The following is a 19595-nucleotide window of genomic DNA, read 5'->3' as shown; positions in this document are numbered from 1 at the left end:
CCGCTTTCCAAACTCAGCGCTGTCGTTCGGGGGGTTTGGAGGAATCGTGTAAAGAGGCCAGATATAGTAGGACGGGAGCAACAAGAGTGCTGAACATTGGACAAAAGTTTGGCCTTTTGGAGACGGGGGAGCGGGAGAGGCCGAGTCTCGCCACTGCTGAACTGACAACTTAACCCAGCTTGCTGTGTGTTAGGGGCAGATAACTTTCACCATGAAAACCCCGGGGGACTCGGGTAAGTTACCAGGCATTCATTATCAAGTGCTGCCACAACAACTTTGACTTGTGAGTTTGTTGAGCCAGTGCATCAAAAGTAAGGATTTTACATCAGCCTTATGTATCATTCAGTGTCAAAACTGATATATTAGTAAACTGACAACTGACTTTACTTACTTTTTAGAAAAGTTGACTGTTTTTCCAGGGCTTATTACTCTGACATTCCAACTGATTTACTGCTGATTTCTATTTTTGCATTATCAGGTTCATCTAATATATTTGTAACTCGTGAACTTGAAAGGCAGTTTTCACTAATAAATAATGCGGTTAATTTTCCATTCATTTAAATAACCTAAAGTATAGTCTACTCTATACAATTAGTCGAGCTCAGCGTGTCCATTCTAGTAGTTCTAATGTTAACAAGTCCTCAAGTTTGCGGTTTTACTTTAAATAGTTAACGTTACATTCAACGCTTCATTAGCCTACTGTTTCTTTCAGTCCTGTCAGCGCAAAACGCACTAAACCTGTTGAATGGCTACTACTTTAAAACAGCAGCTTGTACTTGTACTTTTGTCGTTCGTTGAAATATGTCGAAATCGATGTTGTGAATCCCCCACAAAATGTTAAAGAGTTTTCTCCCCCAAAACGTTCCCCCTTGCACTCTGCGCGTGCCAGCTGTGTGCAGCTCAAGCGCGAGCTTTGAACCAGTAGCATGGCACATTCAAAATGGAAGCCCCGCTTTTCCACCGGGGTATTTAATAAAAGTTTTCACTGCTTTGTTTATAACTAGACCACTTTACAGTCGGCCCTGCTTCTAGGCACTTTTAATATAGGCTTTAAAGCTTGTAAATTGCAGCGAAGCCTAATAATACAGAGCTGCGCACTAATTTCCCTTTAGGTGTTGGATCGCCTACTTTTATGATGAATGCTTTCCAGTAGTTTGAATTCACTTTAATCACTGTTAGCATACTTGCCGTAAGTATTCGTTTTGTAACATGTATCCACTTGTCCAGTATGTACTTGTGAAGTTGTTACTGTCCCGCCAACTACAGGAAGTTTCAGTAGCCGTGTTCAGGAGGCCTATTGTGGCATGTTTGGGAATCCATGTTGAGACACACACACACACTCTCCCCCTCTCTCTCTCTCTCAATCACAATCAATTCTCTCACATCACGATTTTCTCAGCGGTCGTACCCCGCCACCCACGTTGCTCTAAGTTGAACGGACTTTTAACTATTACATTCCATCAACACTCGAGCGCGCGACGTCATAAACAAAAGTGCGCGCGCGAGATGCGTTGTAGTTTTGTCTCGCGCCGTAGACTGGGCTTTATGAAGTTCATCGTGCTCAGTGTGAAGTCTGAGTAGCACGTCATGGTCACTTTCACTTTTATAAACCCTGCCCTCCCTTATAAGTTAAGCTTGTGTTTTTTTCCCGCGACCCCAAATTTTTGTATTATGCAGTGTTGTAAATTGCAATTACTTTTGTGTATAATCTTTTAATATAATGAACAACGGTGATAATATATCTTGGCAAAATACAAATGATTTGATCTAAAATCCCTCTAGTCTAGTGCCAAACTTGCATTTTCAGTTTGTGAGTTTGAAACTGAAAGCCAGGTTTAGCCTAGCTAAAGCAATTTTCTTTAATAATATTAATAAATAATAATACTTATTGTCCTGTGTGTGCATTAATAGACTATTAATAGACTCACTATAGAGCTAGTCATTTTAAATAGCCATGTAAATAGTGCTGATTAGCCCAGATTGTGTCCCACAAACCTGCAAGGATCATTCCTTTAAATTAATTTCAACTTAATTTTTTGGGAAGGGCCTGAAAGAAACATATTACCTCATAATTTCGTTATACGCTCTGAGACCAATGTCAACACATGAAAACCACATTTCACTTTCAGCTGTGATTCGTTTAGACAACATCTTCCAAACTTTGAGTGGAGTGCTATATGGAGTGCCTATGGAGTGCATTTTTAACTAAGCAAGGTGTGTAAAGTCAAAATTTGATGAAGGTTTAATGGTGACCTCTTGACCTTCTCTAATAGACCCAAATCGTGTCACACATATGTATGTTGACTTCGTCAGTAATTAAATGCAGAGACTGGATGCAATGTTGCTTTAAGTCAGGTGGCAATAACTACTACAAGTACCTTGTGGTTTTATCAGTCTACGGCTTTGCAGGCCACATTCTGACCTCGATAGTTACGAGGTGAGCTCAGCTGCTGAGTATGCAAGAGAGCGAACGAGCAAGTGAGTGAGACGAAGATACAGTACTGAGTATAGGATGTGGTTTCCATGTGCTTCATTCTCTATCAGATTTTAGTATCTCTTCAGTCTGTGTTCTTACCTGCAAACACCCACAGCGGTATAAATTCGTAGTGCATTTCGGTGAGAGAGCATTTTCTCTGAAAGCCGTGGTTTGTTATGAGAACAGGAGGTGATGGCAGCGTCAGTATGGTGTGCATCCTGATAAAAGTCATGTGTGTGTCTGTCAGTCCTTAACACTGACACTATCGAAAGCATCAAAAAAGCTCTCGCCACATGAATCAAATTGGATAAGAGACACTGCTCTTATCACTTCCTCACTCTCTGACTGCCACTTTGCATGAATTCAGAGAATGATGCGCACCTCTTCAGACTTGTTTTCTTTTCTGGGTGGTGTGTGTCTGCACAAACAGGCATTAGCTGACCCTGGCTGATCTCATTTCCTCTGTAACATCTGAAAGTGTCTGTGGTTCAACTATGGTCTACCCATCAGGCCTCAGTGTGTATTTAGTACGGCATTATCCTAAATAGACTAACTCTGTAATTTGCGCGCTGTCTCGTGAGATTGTCGCTAGTGAATAGTCAGTGGTCAAGATTGCAGCTTTAATTTGTAATATTGCCTTATTTCTCATAGAGATAAGTTTTACCCATCAGTGTCAGAAATGTGTTCAATATTATTATTATTTTTACCTTTGAGGTCATATACTCTGTGGCATCCTTAAAAAATCAATTAATTAAAATAAAATTTGAATCTGAATAATTAAACAAGCTATTAACCATTAAAATAAATTAATATCAGCTATTTGATATCAACTATTTTATGTGATAATATAACCAGTGCTAGAATAAAATATTAAGAACTATATCAGATTGTCTGCCCAATCTCTAGTGTGATAGTTTAATAAACAAGAAGATAATTCATTTAGACAATATTGCCAGTTACTTAATTTTTTTAATTTTTTTATTTTTTTTCTAACAGTAGTGGTGTTTAATTTTGTATGAATCAGGGACTCCCTCAACACAGTCCTTTGTTTTGTTCCTGGGTGAATCAGTGTATTTGAATGAATCGGTTGAGTGAATAATTCAAATACTCTGTCCTAAAGAACTCCGCTCGCCCAATCATATTCTAATTCTAATTGTTGTATAAATACAATTAGGCTATATCAAAACTAGTGGCCGACCGATACTGTTTTTTTTTATGGCCGATGCCAATATCTTAGAGAGCAGGGTGGCTGATATAAAGCCTATACATAATTTATATTTATTTTAAGTAATATTTAGTAAATTATAAATAAATATTAAAAAAAAATCATTTAAATGCTGCATATTTGCTAAATGTTGTCGGTAAATGAGAAAGTATGATAGCCTATTGTTTGCCTGTTACTAATAATATAAAAGCAAACGCTATATTTCTTCGCATACCGTTTACTTTCTTTGTTTAACTGTTTTATCTAATAACATATTAGATATGACTGTTAAACAGAGACCATAAAGTTTAAACTAATGAAGACGGATAATGTGACCGCTGTGTGATCAGGCGCGGCCGTTCTCAGCGCCGCCCGTCAAAATAAAAGTCCCGTTTCTAACACATCGGCCAATTAGAAAAACGTATCTGCCAATGCCAATATAAAAAAAAAAAAGGATGTGGCGATATATCGGTCGACCACTAATCAAAACTAATCACATTTTGACCTGATCTGACCTAAACTAGTTAATATCAAATCCTGGCTCAGTTTGTGTTTTGCTTTATTTTATTTAACATGTTTAACATGTTTTTGTGAGTGTGTCATTGTCATGCTCACTGTTAGCCGGTTTTCTTGTAGTTGTAATAGATTGTTAATTTGGAATAATTAGCAGCCTTTTATTGCTCGTTCACATTGTCACACAGGAGACCATATGCTCTATTTTAGTCAGTGTTATGCAGCCGCCTCAGTTGTTCAGGTCTCTCTGGAACCAGTTCAACATCAGCAGGCACCTCTCTGTGTTTACATGCTTATGTATCCTGTTCGGCAGCATGTGCGTGTGTTTGTTCGAGACAATCAGCAAGCCAGCGTGTTTTGTATTTTTCCGCACTGCCTGGTTTCCCATCAGGCCCATCAAACGGTTGCTCCGTCATGCTATTTCTCTGAACACAAATGGAACGCCTGTAAATATCACACACATTGGCAGGATTTTTCATTGACATTGATGTGTGAGACTGTATTAAACACTGCAGCGATACAGTGTGTACTTTTTTTTCTTACTCTGCTCGCCTTGGGAGAACTTGTACCTCGATTTGGGAGCATTGGGAATAAATGTTTCACTGGAAGTGTACGGATGGTGTGTTTCTAGGGATGAATGAGGTCCTTAGGGGTTGAATAGTATTTTGTTTGTTTTTACCCCTGGAGAACAATAATGGTGTGTCCACCATCAGGGGAGCACAGTGGTTTGTGTGTGTTTGCCATGTCAGTGGGTTACGGGGGCAGCGTAGAATACGAGCGAGAGCGTCCATGTGTTGGAGTCATTTATGGACTGACAGCAGCACAGAGGCCCCTGTGTATGATCGGGGGGAGGGGGAAACATGTGTGTGTGTGTGTGTGTGTATGATATGACCCTGACCTCATGACCTTCCATAGCTGCACCCCTTAACCCTGCATTCCACAACACGCCCCTGCCCCCGTTGGTCACATGCCACGCAGCCAATGGCATGAGGGCCTGATGCCATCTCCTCAACCACATATGAAACTCAAGAATAGCGTATGAACCACGTCAGCCTGGTTTCATTTCCTTATCTAATTTCCTAAATTCTTCTGTGTAATTCCTCATTTCTTCAAATCAGAAGTACTACAGATTTACAATATTTGATTAAGGTTCCGGTTCGCTTTAGTTAGTGAGGTCAAATGTCATCGCTCTTACTTTCCTTCCCTTCTGTTCTGTTCTTCCTCTTCGAGCATCTGGAGAATGTTAATCATACCAAGGCAAATGTGAGTTTAGTGCATTCTCTCTTTGTACCCACTTTTCTAGAACAAAAGATCAAGTTGATGATTGAAGTGTTGTGCAGAAAGAATAGTTTAACCGATGCTCTATTATGTGGTTGGATATTTGCATGTCTTTCACAATAGCATACCTCACATATCCGAAGAGCCTTCAGTAGGATGTTCATTAACATGACAAACCACTGAAGATGCTCTCAGAGGCCTATATGAAAGCATGTAAATCTGTCAGGGTGCTTATTTTTTTTTTTATTCTCATCAGTGCCTTTTGGTTTCCATTCAACCACAAACCAATTGATCATTGATTTTTCTACTTACATTTGTAAGGATAAGTTTGTCGATTTTCAAACAAGGTTGTATTGTTACAATGTCATGTATCCCTGCACACAGACAGTGGGATCGAGCCCAGTGCATAATGGATGTTGAAGTATCGCTATATTTTTAGCGAATGCCTCAGTCCTTTCCCCAGTTTTCTTCGGACATATAGCACCAATTAAAAAAAAAAAACTACCTTCTACTGCATAGTGAGGCAAATTGTATGAAAGCGGTGAATCAGCGGAAAAATACACATAATATTGTAGGATTATTTCATATACTTTAAACAAAATATGTGTATGGTCTTTTTTTATGTACCTTAACTTTATTCAATTTTTTCATGGGTTTTCTAGTCTGGCCTCTTAAACAGTTATAATGGCTGATCATATATTCTGTAAACAAATTTAAGGTATTTTTTCTCTTAAAGGGATACTCCACTTTTTTTGGAAATAGGCTCATTTTACAACTCCCCCAGAGTTAAACAGTTGAGGTTTACCGTTTTCGAATCCATTCAGCCGATCTCCGGGTCTGGGGGGTCCCACTTTTAGCATAGCTTAGCATAATGAATTGAACCGGACAAGACCATTAGCATCTCTCTCAAAAAAATGAACAAAGAGTTTCGATATTTTTCCTATTTAAAACTTGACTCTTCTGTAGTTACATCACTAAGACCGACGGAAAATTAAAAGTTGCGATTTTCTAGGCTGATATGGCTAGGAACTATACTCTCATTCCTGCGTAATAATCAAGAAACTTTGCTGCAGTACCATGGGTCCAGCAGGCGTAATGATATGACGCAGCACATGCTGCCTGATAATAGGCTACTGAGCTGGGGACTATTATCAGGTGCTGCGTCATATCATTACGCCTGCTTCACCCATGGTACTGCAGCAAAGTGCATATAAACGTGTCTTTATTGATAAATTTAGTAAAACCCTGGTTCACTTGCTTAAAACAAAGTAACTGCACTTGGTTTAGAGTATGTTACACGACACCGTTTTCAACTGAAAAGGAAAACTTTTTAAGCGTTCTGGCCGTTCATTTACACGACAACAGCGTTTTGGCGGCCTGAAAATGCAAGCTTTTTGAAAACGGGTTTCAAAGTGCAATTCACGCATACGTATTACGTGTTCGCGGGGTGTTTCTTGACAAAGTGACATCGCCAACTACTGACTTGGCATGCAAAACACAGCCTTTTTAGTCATTTTCGCAGATCTGTGTTGAACGGGCATTATTTTGCACATTGCCATTTGCCATTATTTAGTCCTGTCACTTTACCTTTCTTTGTTTAATTTCTCTGTTGAACTAATCTAAAAAAAAGATCCCAAGACTGCACAGAATAATAGCTAGCCTGAGATATGCAATTCATTCAAAAACTAGGATAAAATACTTTTTAATTAATGATTTTTATTAAATTCTGTGTCTGTGAATGTTAATGTGTGCGTTTTATTGAAATGCTAAAGGTTACGTGACCTTTTCTGCTGATTTTAAACACCTCTTTCCGACCACTGTTTACACTTCATACTGCAGCTTTCCATTACACTTTCAGAGAAAACCTCCATTAGCCTTTTATTAGACTTGCACATAATTGCACTGTGCAGATAGATTTTGGACATCTGTTTTCACTCATTTAGGACGCTGCAGAAGAGACTCTTTCCTGTACACTACATATATAGTGAGCCATGTTCATTGATTTTAAATAATGGACAAAGTGTTGATATTGATGGATGTGCCATTGACAACCGATAATGGGGCAATCTTCTCATGGTTGAGCAAACACTCACTCTGTTAACGCTGACACACATGCTCTCACACTGGTTTGTTTTGCAGAAAAAACGTGGACCTCCCACATTCCTGCTCAAAGCTTAAATCACTGCAGCCTGTGTGGCATTACTCATTCCAGGAAAAGCATTCTGCCAAACACACACATTCATTTACTCAAGCACTAACTCTCACACATCGAATCACATTCTTGGAAAAGCTCGCTTCTTTAGGCATTTCTGAACACGGATGTTTCAGACCTTGTTTTGAACACAGATAGCGTTCTACAGATGCGGCACACACACACACACACACACAAACGTTTAACTTTTAGGTCTTGTCAATCTTTTAACATGATTTGAAATCTTTTTCTCAGTAAGATTAAAGCTTCAACTGTGCTTTTGGACTGTGTTTCCCTCTGTCACGTTGTACTTAGTTGTTTTCCCCGAGACGTTTTGTGCTGCTCATTAGCGCTAAGCTGCTGTTGGATTGTGTGTTTTGGGTCCAGACTGTCATCAGGAGCTTCTGTGCTTCAACCTGATGAAATTCAGCCTGCTGTGGAAGAATGTTGCTCTGTGTGTGTGTGTGTGTGTTGGGAGGGAGAAATGTAATACAGGTAGTTTACAGAGGCTGCATTGTCATGAGCATGACTCAGTGCAACACCTGCATTGTGCGTATGTGTGCGTTTTTTCTGAGTGCAGCGTCCAGTGACGTTGAGATGTTAAGTGCTGATCGTAAGCTCTTCAGATGAGATTAGGTGTGTTTTGCTCACAATACACTCTATATATATGTGAGGCAGTTTCCTTTTTCTTTGTTATCCACCTTTGATTCACTCCCCGTTGAATCCCTGGGTGACTGTTAAAACGTGTTGGTTTTTGTTGTTGTGCTGCTACAAGGTGTGAGAAGGTCAGGTTTGCCTACATTGTGTGGCCCAGATGCCCCTTTTTAAGGATACCGTAAATAGTAAAAATAGGTTTATAAAATAAAAAGAATTTGGTTTAGTATTATATATTTGAATGATTTTAATATTATAAATAAAAACTATAATAATACATATTATTAACTCATAATGAAATCAATGAATGCATGCCAATAGAAAGTTTTCACAGTGATAGAAAAACAAAGAAAAAATGTAAGAACAAAGTTAAAATATTTATAAAGTAAGCTAAATAATGTTGTTTTTTTACATTTTAGAACTGCAAAAAGTTTTCTTTTAGTAGTAACATTAGGGCTAGTTTGTAGTGATTAGCTTAATAAGAAAACAATAGGCCTATATGTCTGTGGTACGACCTCATTTAGGTAAATGTAACAGTGTATGAGTTTGTGATTTAATGCTATTAAAATTGAAATAATAATGAAAGTCAGCGCATACACAATTTTATTCATTATATACACACACACTAAACCTGTGTGTGTTTGTGTGGTCAACTGCCGGGAATTCAAATGCTGTCTGGCGCCACTTTAACACCCCACCCCACCCCCTCTACTCCGTACCCCGTTCCCTTTCCTTCTCTTCTGAGGAATGCAAGATCATGTTCGCTCTCTCTCTCTCTCTCTCTCTCTCTCTCTCTCTCTCTCTCTCTGTTCTTCTTTTCATGTGTTTAGACCTGTTCAAGAGCTTACTGGAGTTTGTTTTGAACTTTGAACCAGTTTGTCACTGGCATTTACGGCACTCACTTTCTAATTCATCAGTTAGGGTGTGTATGTGTTTAGTCAAGGGATAGTCTGTGTGTGTGTGTGTGTGTGTGTGTGTGTAACGTATTGGATATGAGCAGGCGAGTGTGTGCATGTGCACCTGTGCACTAAGTAGGCTACTGTTAATCATATGAAGGCCTGGATGGAAGACAGGTGGAAAATGTTTTCAGAGCTGCGAGGAGAGGATGTCCTATACCCTCGCATGCCGCCCGCTTGTTGCGTACAGTGTTTGAGTTGTGATATTGCTGTTGCACGTTCATGGAAGGCTGACTGGAATTCAACCCAACATGCCTTCTGTATGATTATATTAAATGACATTTGGTCTGAATGTGAAACACTACAAATGTTCAGTTGGTTTTTAAAATGTTTTGAACATTACTACGTGTGTGCATTACTACACCGAATAGTGAATAGCAAAAATAGTTTTAATATTTAAATATTTTTTAAATACTTAGGCATAGATAATATCATTAGCTCAGTATTAAACAATGTGTGAACATTTAGCTATACGTTTAGCTAAAAAGTTGTCATTCGGTGTTTAAATCGAAATAAAAAAAATCTAATCTGAAACATTCCAAAGGTTCAGTGTTTTTTCAAGCGGAGGTGTGTAATTTGTTAGTACAAGTAGTCCAGTGCAAGGTTTCAGTTTTGTTTTTGTTTTTTAAAGCTGCAGTGTGCAATTTATGCATCACAAGATAAAATGTAATGGCAAAAACAATTTTATAATTTTTTTTTATGATTTTATATAAAAAAAATTAGACTGAAAATATTAAAGATGCGGTTGACCGGCCATAAATCTGAACTGGCTGGTTTTTATTTTTTATTTTGCCCAATCTCAAGAATTAGTGGTGTGGGTGTATATGAATGTATCACTAAAGGGAAGCATGATTTCACAAATCTAAAGTCAGACCTTTCTGTTATTGTTTTTTTCTAATGTAGGCTAAATCAAAAACAACTGCTCATGCTACATGTGTGTAGCATCTGTGTGTGGATCATGATTAAATTCAGTGGTTGCCTCTAATTTCAAATGGCTACAGGTATTTTTTGTTTAAGGCCAGTTTGGCCTGTTATAGAGCAAATAAACAACAAATAAATGTGCTTGAACAAAGAAAAACAAATCGGCAAACAGTATCGAAATCGGCAATGAAATCTCGTGAGCGGTGCATCCCAGAAAATATCATTAGGTCTAAATATTAGGAAAAAATGTAAAAAGTCCTTAAACAAATGGGTTGTATCTGCTTTTAATTTAGCTATGCTTTACATCCAGCCTTTTTTCTACTTAAGTGTGTAATTTTTGCACCACTTCACCAAATGAAATATAATGATTGTTTCCAAACAGTTTTCTCAAGCACTCCTTCATCTATCTGGTTGAAAAGACAGATAGTCCCAAATTCCACTAGAAAACATAATGATTGTTTCCAGGTAGTTTTCTCAAACATTCCTTCACCTATCTAGTCGAAAAGACAGATAGTGTCCCGCCCCCATGGTCACGCTATTGCTTGAGGCACTGTTACTGCGTTGGGCTGGTCTGAATGCTCAAACAAAAAGCGCCGCAGATTCACAGCCTTTTCAGGGAAATATTTCGAGTATTTTAACATTGAAAAAATGACACTCTTCAGGTTTAAAGTGCCATTTGACTTTCAGTGCACACCTCTGACACTTCCACAGTCAGAAGAGATGATATTGGTGCTTGACATGTACTCTCTCTGTGTGTGTGTGTGTGTGTGTGTTCAGATGAGTTTTGTGTTTCATAGTGAGCTATGAAAGAATAGTGTGTGTGTGTTTTTGGTGCGACTGAAAACCTTTTAAACCATCGATTACACCTCCATCCCTCCACTCCTCTTACACACACACACATAACCTCTCTGTCACTAATCCATGCTGGAATACCCCAGTGGCATCTCATCTTCCATCACTCTCTCTTTCTCTGTCTTTTCCCTCCATCGCTCTCCTGTTTTTTTTTAGGCCGGGTGTGGGTTGCACATGCTTGTGAGTATTTGAGTGCCTTTTCGGGCCAGGTGGACTTTGTGCTGTGTCATCATCTCCAACTACTGGCTGTAGCATTCAGAAAAACTCTGTAAATTCCCACATCTCCATTTCTGCGCTGGAAGATGCGACCTCTCTGCGAATGCAAGAAAACAAAAACCCTTCAAGCTCTTGAACTCAACGGCCTTCTGCCCTCTCTTTCAGTGTATATACATGGATGCTTAATGTCTTGTGTTGCTGAATAATGCATGTCCGACTGGTCTGAGAGCTGCTGTATTTAGGCGACTCTCTGCATCAAATGTTAATGGCATGTTTGCCCGTCACACACGCGTGTCTTTGCTGAAAAGAAGTCAGGCGTCCATTAGCTCTATTATTAGTCTGTTCATTCATTATTATATTCTCTCGGTTTCTTTCTGTGGTCAGTCTTTTAAAACATCACACGTCCTTTTTTGCACTCTCAAATGCTTATTTCTGTGGCTTTGGGTGATATTCTGGGCTGTAGCTAGATGACATCAGCTTTAATCTTCTTGTGTGTGTTTGTGATCTCTGGCCAAAGTGCTTGCCTCATAATTGTTTTAACTGTACCATATTTAGCCTCAGACATGGTTTGGCTGATTATGCAATGCTCACACTCACATGTAGGCCAGGTTTTAAGGGACGCGCTCAGTTTATTCTCTCTCTAAAGCAGTGCAGGGCAGCTCAGGGCTTGCCTGCATAACAGTGTGTGTTTGTTGTTTTAGGGGATTAGGGTTTATAACGGATCGGGGCAGAGACCGTGAGGCCCTCGGCACAGCAGCCATAGTGTGGCTTTTAACTTTAGCTTTCAGTCTGTCACAGGAACGTCTGCCCTGCCTCACACTGTTTTAGCACTTTGTAGTGGCATGTAGCTTAAAGTGTTTTGCATCTCTTCTCAAATATAATAAGCAGAGACAGTTCTTAGTAAGACATTGCTCTGGTTCAACGTAGCATGTAGACGTAGAGGTGGAAGTTTGAGGTGGAACTGTTTGTGAAAAGACGCATCCACACATAATTATTTTTCATTTTATAAATATTGTTAAATTATTTTGGGGGTTGCCACACATGACGTTACACTCTGAACTAATTTTATCTTGTCATTAAAAAAAAATCTGATATCTTAACTGCTTTACTGCTGTTCTACGAAATAAAAATGACCGATAAAGCCAAACTATGAATTGCATTAATACTGTGTTTTAGGATAATTTAATAGATCTGAACAAAAACTCAGCATCATGTCACGCACTGACAGACAGGTTAATAGTGTATCTATTTATAATACGCTACCATTCAAAAGTTTAGGGGTCAGTATGTTTTAAATCAGTAAATTTAATAATTTTATTCACCAAGGATGCAATCAATTGATTAAAAGATTTTACAAGGTTACAAAATATTTTACATTTCAAATAAATGCTGTTCTTTTGAACTTTTTGTTCATCAAACCTGAAAAAAATCACGGTTTCCAGTCCACAAAAGTATTAGGCAGCACAAGTGTTTTTAACATTTATAACAATAAATGTTTTTTTGAGCAGCAAATCAGCATATTAGAAGGATTTCTGAAGGTCTGATCATTTTTTAAATATATTAAAATTGTTATTTTAAATGGTAATAATATTTCACAATATACTGTCTTACTGTATTTTGACAAAATAAATATAGACTTGGTGAGCATAACAGAACATTTTTAAAAATCTTACAGACGCCAAACAGTAGTGTATAAACAAGGTCCACAATATATTACAGCAAATACTGTACATATTGTGTGTAATATGCACAGTGATCACAAAAAGTATCTATTGCCCATAACTGAAACCTAAACATTTGTGATTAGAAGTGTGAGTGTTGTAGAAAATACACACTTCACCTGTAAATGTACAACAAGTTGCTACCTTTGGCATGTAAGATAAGACCTGATAAGTACTTTATTGATCACTTGTGGGAAATTGTGAAAGAAGGAAATCTCCCCACTGGGGGAATCAAACCTATGCACTAAACTAATGAGGAAGATCTGAAAATTTGATGTCACGATTATTTTACAGAACACATGAAACCAGTTTGACTGAGCGGCCATTTTGTGCTAATGTGTGGTGAGAGTTATAAGGTTTACCCTGGCCTGCTGCTCAGAGACTATGTTATTTCTGTGTTATCTCAGGGGCTCGGTTTGCAGCCTTGTGTTTGTGTTGCTTTGTGTGTGCAACAATTCATAAAGTGATTTTAGAGCCCTCTGTAGCACTTTGTTGAATATGTCTGCGTTCTTTCAAGCATCCGTATGCTTGTAGTATTGGAGAATTTGTGTGTGTGTTTGGATGACTCAGCAAGGTGTGTGTTCTGAGAAAAGTGCACTTCCATTGTCTCTGCCACTGGTACTGTAACTCAATGCCAGCTGCCTCAGTGTGTGTGTGTGTGTGTGTGTGTGGCTGCGTGGATAAAGTACTGTTAGGATAGATGTGTTTTTGGATGGGATTCCCCTGGGCGGGGTACTTTCCTACTATTTTCCATCCCATACTGTGTGTGTTAATGACTGCCAAGTGTGTGTAGATGTTCAAATACTTATACATCTCGTGCACTCATAGTGTAATATGTGTATTGTGTTTATTCACATGTATATGGTTTAGTGACAATAAAGTGATTTGATTGGACAATTTAGCTTCTTATCTCTGCCCAAAGGACTGCACTGTGTATATGCATGCATTTGTGTGTGTGTGTGTGTGTGTGTGTGTGTTTGTGTACTCATTTTCCCATTACATAATACTGTACACCAGTCCAGCAATAATCTAGTTAGAAATCTCTGTCTCTCCCTCGTTGTAGTGCCTGGTCAGTAGGTTAGCAATGTGACTTACTCTATTTGATAATGATGATGAAACACCCAATGTACGTAAACTTTGTTGACTTTGTTGCAATAAAGTAGTACCATTTTTGTAACCTAATCAACCTCACTATTGTAAATACTGATACATTACAGACAGAATGGTAGTGTTAAGAGCCACAAATAAATTCATGTTGCAGTTGGTTTGCTTTAAAAATACACACTGTTTGGTTGAGGGTCATTGAGTGTTTCGTGCGTTTCAAGTGGAATCATGTTTAACAAGGCTGATGCTGTTACTATAGGAGTCATGATGATGATGATGATGATGATGATGATGATGATGATGGTTGTTTTGATTCTCTACATCCCAGTAGCTGATGCTTGTTGCTTTGGTGAGACAGTGTGTGTTTGAGAGGAGTGAGTGAGCGTGGTTACATCATCAGTGTCTTGCATAATGTAGCAGCCTTTACTTGCTCTAGCTGAGGAAGGTAATCTGTCCCTAGAGGCAGAGAAAGAGTGAGAGACACGGGGACTGGGACAGAGATAGAGATTATCTTTATTGCTATAATTTGTTTTGTTTTGTTTTGTTTTATTATTATTACAATTATTATTGCTTTATATATATATATATATATATATATATAAATATATATATATTTTTTTTCATAATGACAATGATGTTGATGATTATTTTGTGTCACTGCTTTTGTTGTGTGTATTCATGCTTTGCAATCTCTCCAGCAAAGTACTTTGAAATTAAGAGGCAGTGGAACTGGGACAAAGAAAGAGAGATATGGGACAGAGAGAGACAGGGGGACTGGGAAGACAAACAGGTGATGGAAAGAGTGACACAGAGGTAGGTGATTGGAGGTAGAGAGACAGATAGGGATCGAGAGCGAAAGACAAACAACAGGATGAGAGGAAGATGGATGGCTGTGGTGAGATCTGGACCCAAAACACTCTGCCCTGATAATAGAATCATTCCAGCAATTAATGAGATCTCTCCCTGCTGCTGCGTGCGTGCGTGCGTGTGTGTGTGTGTGTGTGTGTGTGTGTGTGTGTGTGTGTGTGTTTGTGTGTGTTTGTGTTTCTTCATCCATGGATAACACTGATCCACACACACACACTCAGCAGAAGATCAACACTGACTGAATATCTAGACATGCTGAAGAGACACTGAACTAATACAGTGTGATCAGACACACACACGGCGGTGGCTATAATCCAGGTCTCCTGTGGTGTGAGTGAGGTGAGTGTTATGTAATGACGAGCAGCAGGGCTTTAATCAGCTTGAGCAGATCCATTTAAACATCTCTGAGATACGGAGCACAGCCGTCCTGCTGCTCACCATCACACCACCATCACATAGAAACACGTCTACCTGTGTGTGTGTGTGTGTATGATGGTGACAGGCGGTATCTCTGCATGTCTTCCAGCTCTGTGCATGTTTACCGTTGGACACACACTCACACACATACACGCTGTGTCCTGTCCTCTGTCCCCTCGCTCCCACAAACACACACACAGGGTCCAAAATGAACGCTTGGAAGTGCCAAATGCGAGTAAAAATTGGCTTGGGTAAGTAAATAATGTTACTTGCCAGTTAAAATGAATAAAAAAATATGGTTTATATTGAGTTGTAAGAATGATAATCTGAGCCTCGCTGATGTAAGTGATGTGCATGAAAGACTTATAAACTATCAACCAATTGAAATGTCATGGCTCATGCTAAGCAGAAACGGATAAAATTGTATTAAAATATAGGCTATAATTTATTATTTTTATTATAATAAATAAAAATAATTCTAAATGGCCAGTAAATTTTATTAGTTCACCGACTATTGACAGACTAGGCAACAACAAGGCCATTTTGGGACCGCACACACATTCCCAAACCTCTTATAGAAGTTTCTCACCAACTCCAAGTGTTACAACTGTGTAACTTGGATAGAAACACTCATATCCCTGTCTCTCTCGCTTTCTCAGATTGTTCGCATATGTGGGAAGCCCCCCCCCCCCCCCCCCCACTATCTAAAATTAGAGAGGTAGAAGAATAGCAGGAAGAGAGGGAGAGCAGGGCTGATGGAGGTGAAGGAAGGAGGGGTGAGGAATGGGGTGATGGAGATAAAGAAGAGGGAGTATTTTTGGCTGGTTACACGTCACACAGACGCAAGTCAGACTGCCGTACACAAACAAAGATGAGGAGGGTGATAAAAGTGCTGTGCTCTGATGGGAGGGGGTTTGTGTGTACACTTGTTAACCATTTAATGACAGTGAACCATTTCAATGACCACTTTAACAAGACACAATGTTTCTTTATTAAAAAATTTGAATGCCCAAATAGCTGTTGGGGCCACTGTATATGCACCATATCATTCTCTACTGCATGTATATTTCATTGGAGATGATTGTAAGCATTCTTTTTATCTAATCACATTCAAGTCAGACAGTTAAACACATCTTTCTATTAAGTTGTCCTCACAGTCGGCACGAAAAACAAAACCGTGTGACCAGCATTTTCCGATTCACAACAAATGACTCTTAGAGCATGTTCTTTTAGTCAATCATTCAGTAAGACTCCCAAACTCATCTATTATTGGTCTGAATCAGACTGACGAATCATTCACTGAATCTTTTAAGAGGTTACTGAATCAACATCGAACTCATTTACTTATCTTTGCGTGCAGAGTTGTCTATTTATAAAAGAAGCAAGTTTTGTGCCTTCAAAGTTCATAAAACTTTTTTGTAATAAATATTTCATTGAAAACATTAAAGTAGGCATGAAATGAAAATTCACCCCATCTATTTTCGAAATGCATTGTTGATCTTATTGTGAACAAATTAATTTTTTAACCTCAAACCTCAATTCAATATGTTATTAATCAAACATAATCTTGATCTTCTGATGAAACAACAAACTTCTCTCTGGTGACCTATGCCGGACTTCTCTTTTTATTTAGCTGACTTAAACACAATTTAACTGCAAGCTCCCTGCATTTTTTTGATAATCCCTTTCATTCGGATGTCACAATATGTAAGAAAAGATCTGTTGCTACTTCTGTTACTTATCTAAACATCAGAATGTGTTTTATATTTCATTGTATGTTTGCCCTCAGTTCAAGTTGCCAAGCACAGTGCTTTTGTAATTAATGTGTGAGAAAAGTCTGTCAGAGAAAGAGGTTTTATTGCGTTTGACTGATTTTTATTATCTCTTCTTTACGTATTGAATTTATATTTATTTCCTTTCTATCCTCCACCCAGGCAAAGAGGAAGTCTGTGGTGGGACCGCACCGTTTAGATCAGGTGTGCTAATGAAGCATGTGTGTGTGAATCAGGTTTTCTCTGCCAGTATTGTAATCCAGTTAGGAATGCATAAGTGTGTGTTTGACAAGAACACACACTTTGACAAGAACTTTGACTTTATACCAAAGTCAAAGCTAAACGAGAGTAGAGTGTTTTGCTTGTTTCTGCTCACATATACTGAATCATGTCCAATTTGTGAGATCATTTGTAGTGATCTTCACTCACAAATCGACCAAATCAAATCTAATGATTTGGATTGTTTTTTTTAGTTTTAGGTTAAAGTTTAGAAGTTGAGTAAAAATCAGTGTCTTAGTGTGAAAACCATTGCGACTTTAAGAGTTTTCACTAATATAGTGTGTGTGTGTGTGTGTGTGTTTGTAGACTCTGAGAGAAGCCTGCTTACTTCCCAGCAAGCTACAAGTGCACGAGAAAACTAACAAATACCTGTTGCTGGCTCTCTCTCGGTTTCTTTCATCTCTGCTCCTGGGCCTCGCTTATTTCTTTCGTGCTCCTCTCTGGCTCCTACCTTTTCTATTTGAGACTCACGCTCTGGTGAAAGGATTAATTGTCGTTTATGTTTTATTTCTTGTTCTCTTCATTTCTAGGGGTTTATTTTTAGGCCTGAAGTGTCTGGTTGCTAAGAGACGGTGTCCAAGAGAGAGAGGGAGGGAGAGGATGGAGAAAGCAAGGGAATGGAGGAGAGAGATTGTTTGCGTTGTGAAGGCTGAATTACAAACACGCTCACGCATTGAGTCAGCGCTGACGCACACTCGCACACACACCGACACAATGTGCCTGTTGCTTGTTTTTCTTTATTATCTTTATCACTGCATGCTGCGAAATGTTTGTGTGTCAGTTGGCGTGACTTTCGTTGAAAGTTTGCGACTCATCAGATCTGATTTAAATGCGAGGAAAGTGACAAATGTTTTAGGACAGAAGATGCTCTGAGTCAAAATCTGTCACAAACACACGCGCGCACACGCGTGCACGCACATATACAGGAAGCAGAGATGTTGTTGTGGTGCAGAACAGTTGCTAACTTCCTGTACCGCAATGGTGACACATTCCAGGAAACACCCAGTCACACGTACATGTACGCACACATACACATGTACACGAACACGCTTTACTGTAACTCTCTAGTGCGTTTAACCCTATTACTCCTTCATTACAGGCGTTCAGCCACAGCACTGAAATACTTTGTGACAAAGGGGTGATATAACCTGTCAATGACTCGTCATACGATTGCGTCTCTTGGCTGATATTTCTTATCTTCGACATGATTGCATTGTTTGACTGAAGTGACCTTGTGAAAAGGGGTTCCCCAGGGGCAAGTAATGGGTCCTCTAAAAGTCTTACACAAACACTCACACACTCTGAGCAGTAATGTGTTAAGGTGGGAGGGCTGAACTCTCATTTTCTCACCTATCTGTCGGAACATTAACACTAACTGGAGAGAGGCTGTGTATGTGTGTGACTATACTTGTGAGGGTCAAATTTTGCCCTTGCAAATGTATTAAAAACATGCCGAGAACCGACTTGGACATTTTAAGTGGTCCTCACTATTTGAAAGATTCACAAATCATGTTTTGCTTTACATATAATAATGTCAATTTATCAAGGTTTGTGTGAGGGTTAAAGGGATATATGTCATCCAAAAATAAAAGTTTGGAACGATTTGAGGGTGAGTAAATAATGGCAGAATTCTCATGAATTAATTTTATTCATTAAATAATTTTCTCTTTAAGTTTGGGTTTAGAGGTAGGGTATAGTAAATATTATCTTGAAAGCATGAAAACCATCATGTCTATGAGGGTTCTCCTCTGTGTGTGTGTGTGTGTGTGTGTGTGTGTGAGTGTCAGTGTGTGAGAATAAGTGAGCGAGTTAAAAAGAGAGAGTGGAAATAGCATGTAAGTGTTTGACTGCAGGAGTGTGAGAAGTTTGAGATGGTAATTTAAATGAGAGAGAGAGTGATAGGGGACGAGTGGCTCTTGTCAAGGGATTGAGTGAATAAGTGATGTTCAGAGAGAGAGAGAGAGATGGAGAGGAGAAATAGAAGGGTAATGATCGGAGGATGAGAAGACAAATATACTCTGAGCTCTGGGATGCGGGATGCTCCACTTCTCTGTGTACCCATATTTTACCCATTCTCAACACTCACAACACGTAAAGAGTGTGTGTGTGTGTGTGAAGAAAGACATGTTTAGCTATTTAAAAATATATTCCACCCAAAAATAAAAGTTCTGTCA

General features: G+C 38.9%; 1 protein-coding gene across 1 annotated transcript in view; it reads left to right on the top strand.

The window, feature by feature from the left end:
- Positions 1-19595, top strand: part of erfl3 (Ets2 repressor factor like 3) — a 45560-nt gene that overhangs the window by 368 nt on the left and 25597 nt on the right. Inside the window, exon 1 of the mRNA XM_084385015.1 lies at positions 1-233. This exon is cut by the window's left edge and continues 368 nt beyond it. Coding sequence (XP_084241141.1) covers positions 212-233 — 22 coding nt within the window. The 5' untranslated portion in view covers positions 1-211. The remainder of the gene's footprint in view (positions 234-19595) is intronic.

Source organism: Rutilus rutilus (genome assembly GCF_951802725.1).
Source record: "Rutilus rutilus genome assembly, chromosome: 17".
NCBI classification, from domain to species: domain Eukaryota; kingdom Metazoa; phylum Chordata; class Actinopteri; order Cypriniformes; family Leuciscidae; genus Rutilus; species Rutilus rutilus.
This window is presented reverse-complemented; position numbering and strand designations above follow the sequence as displayed.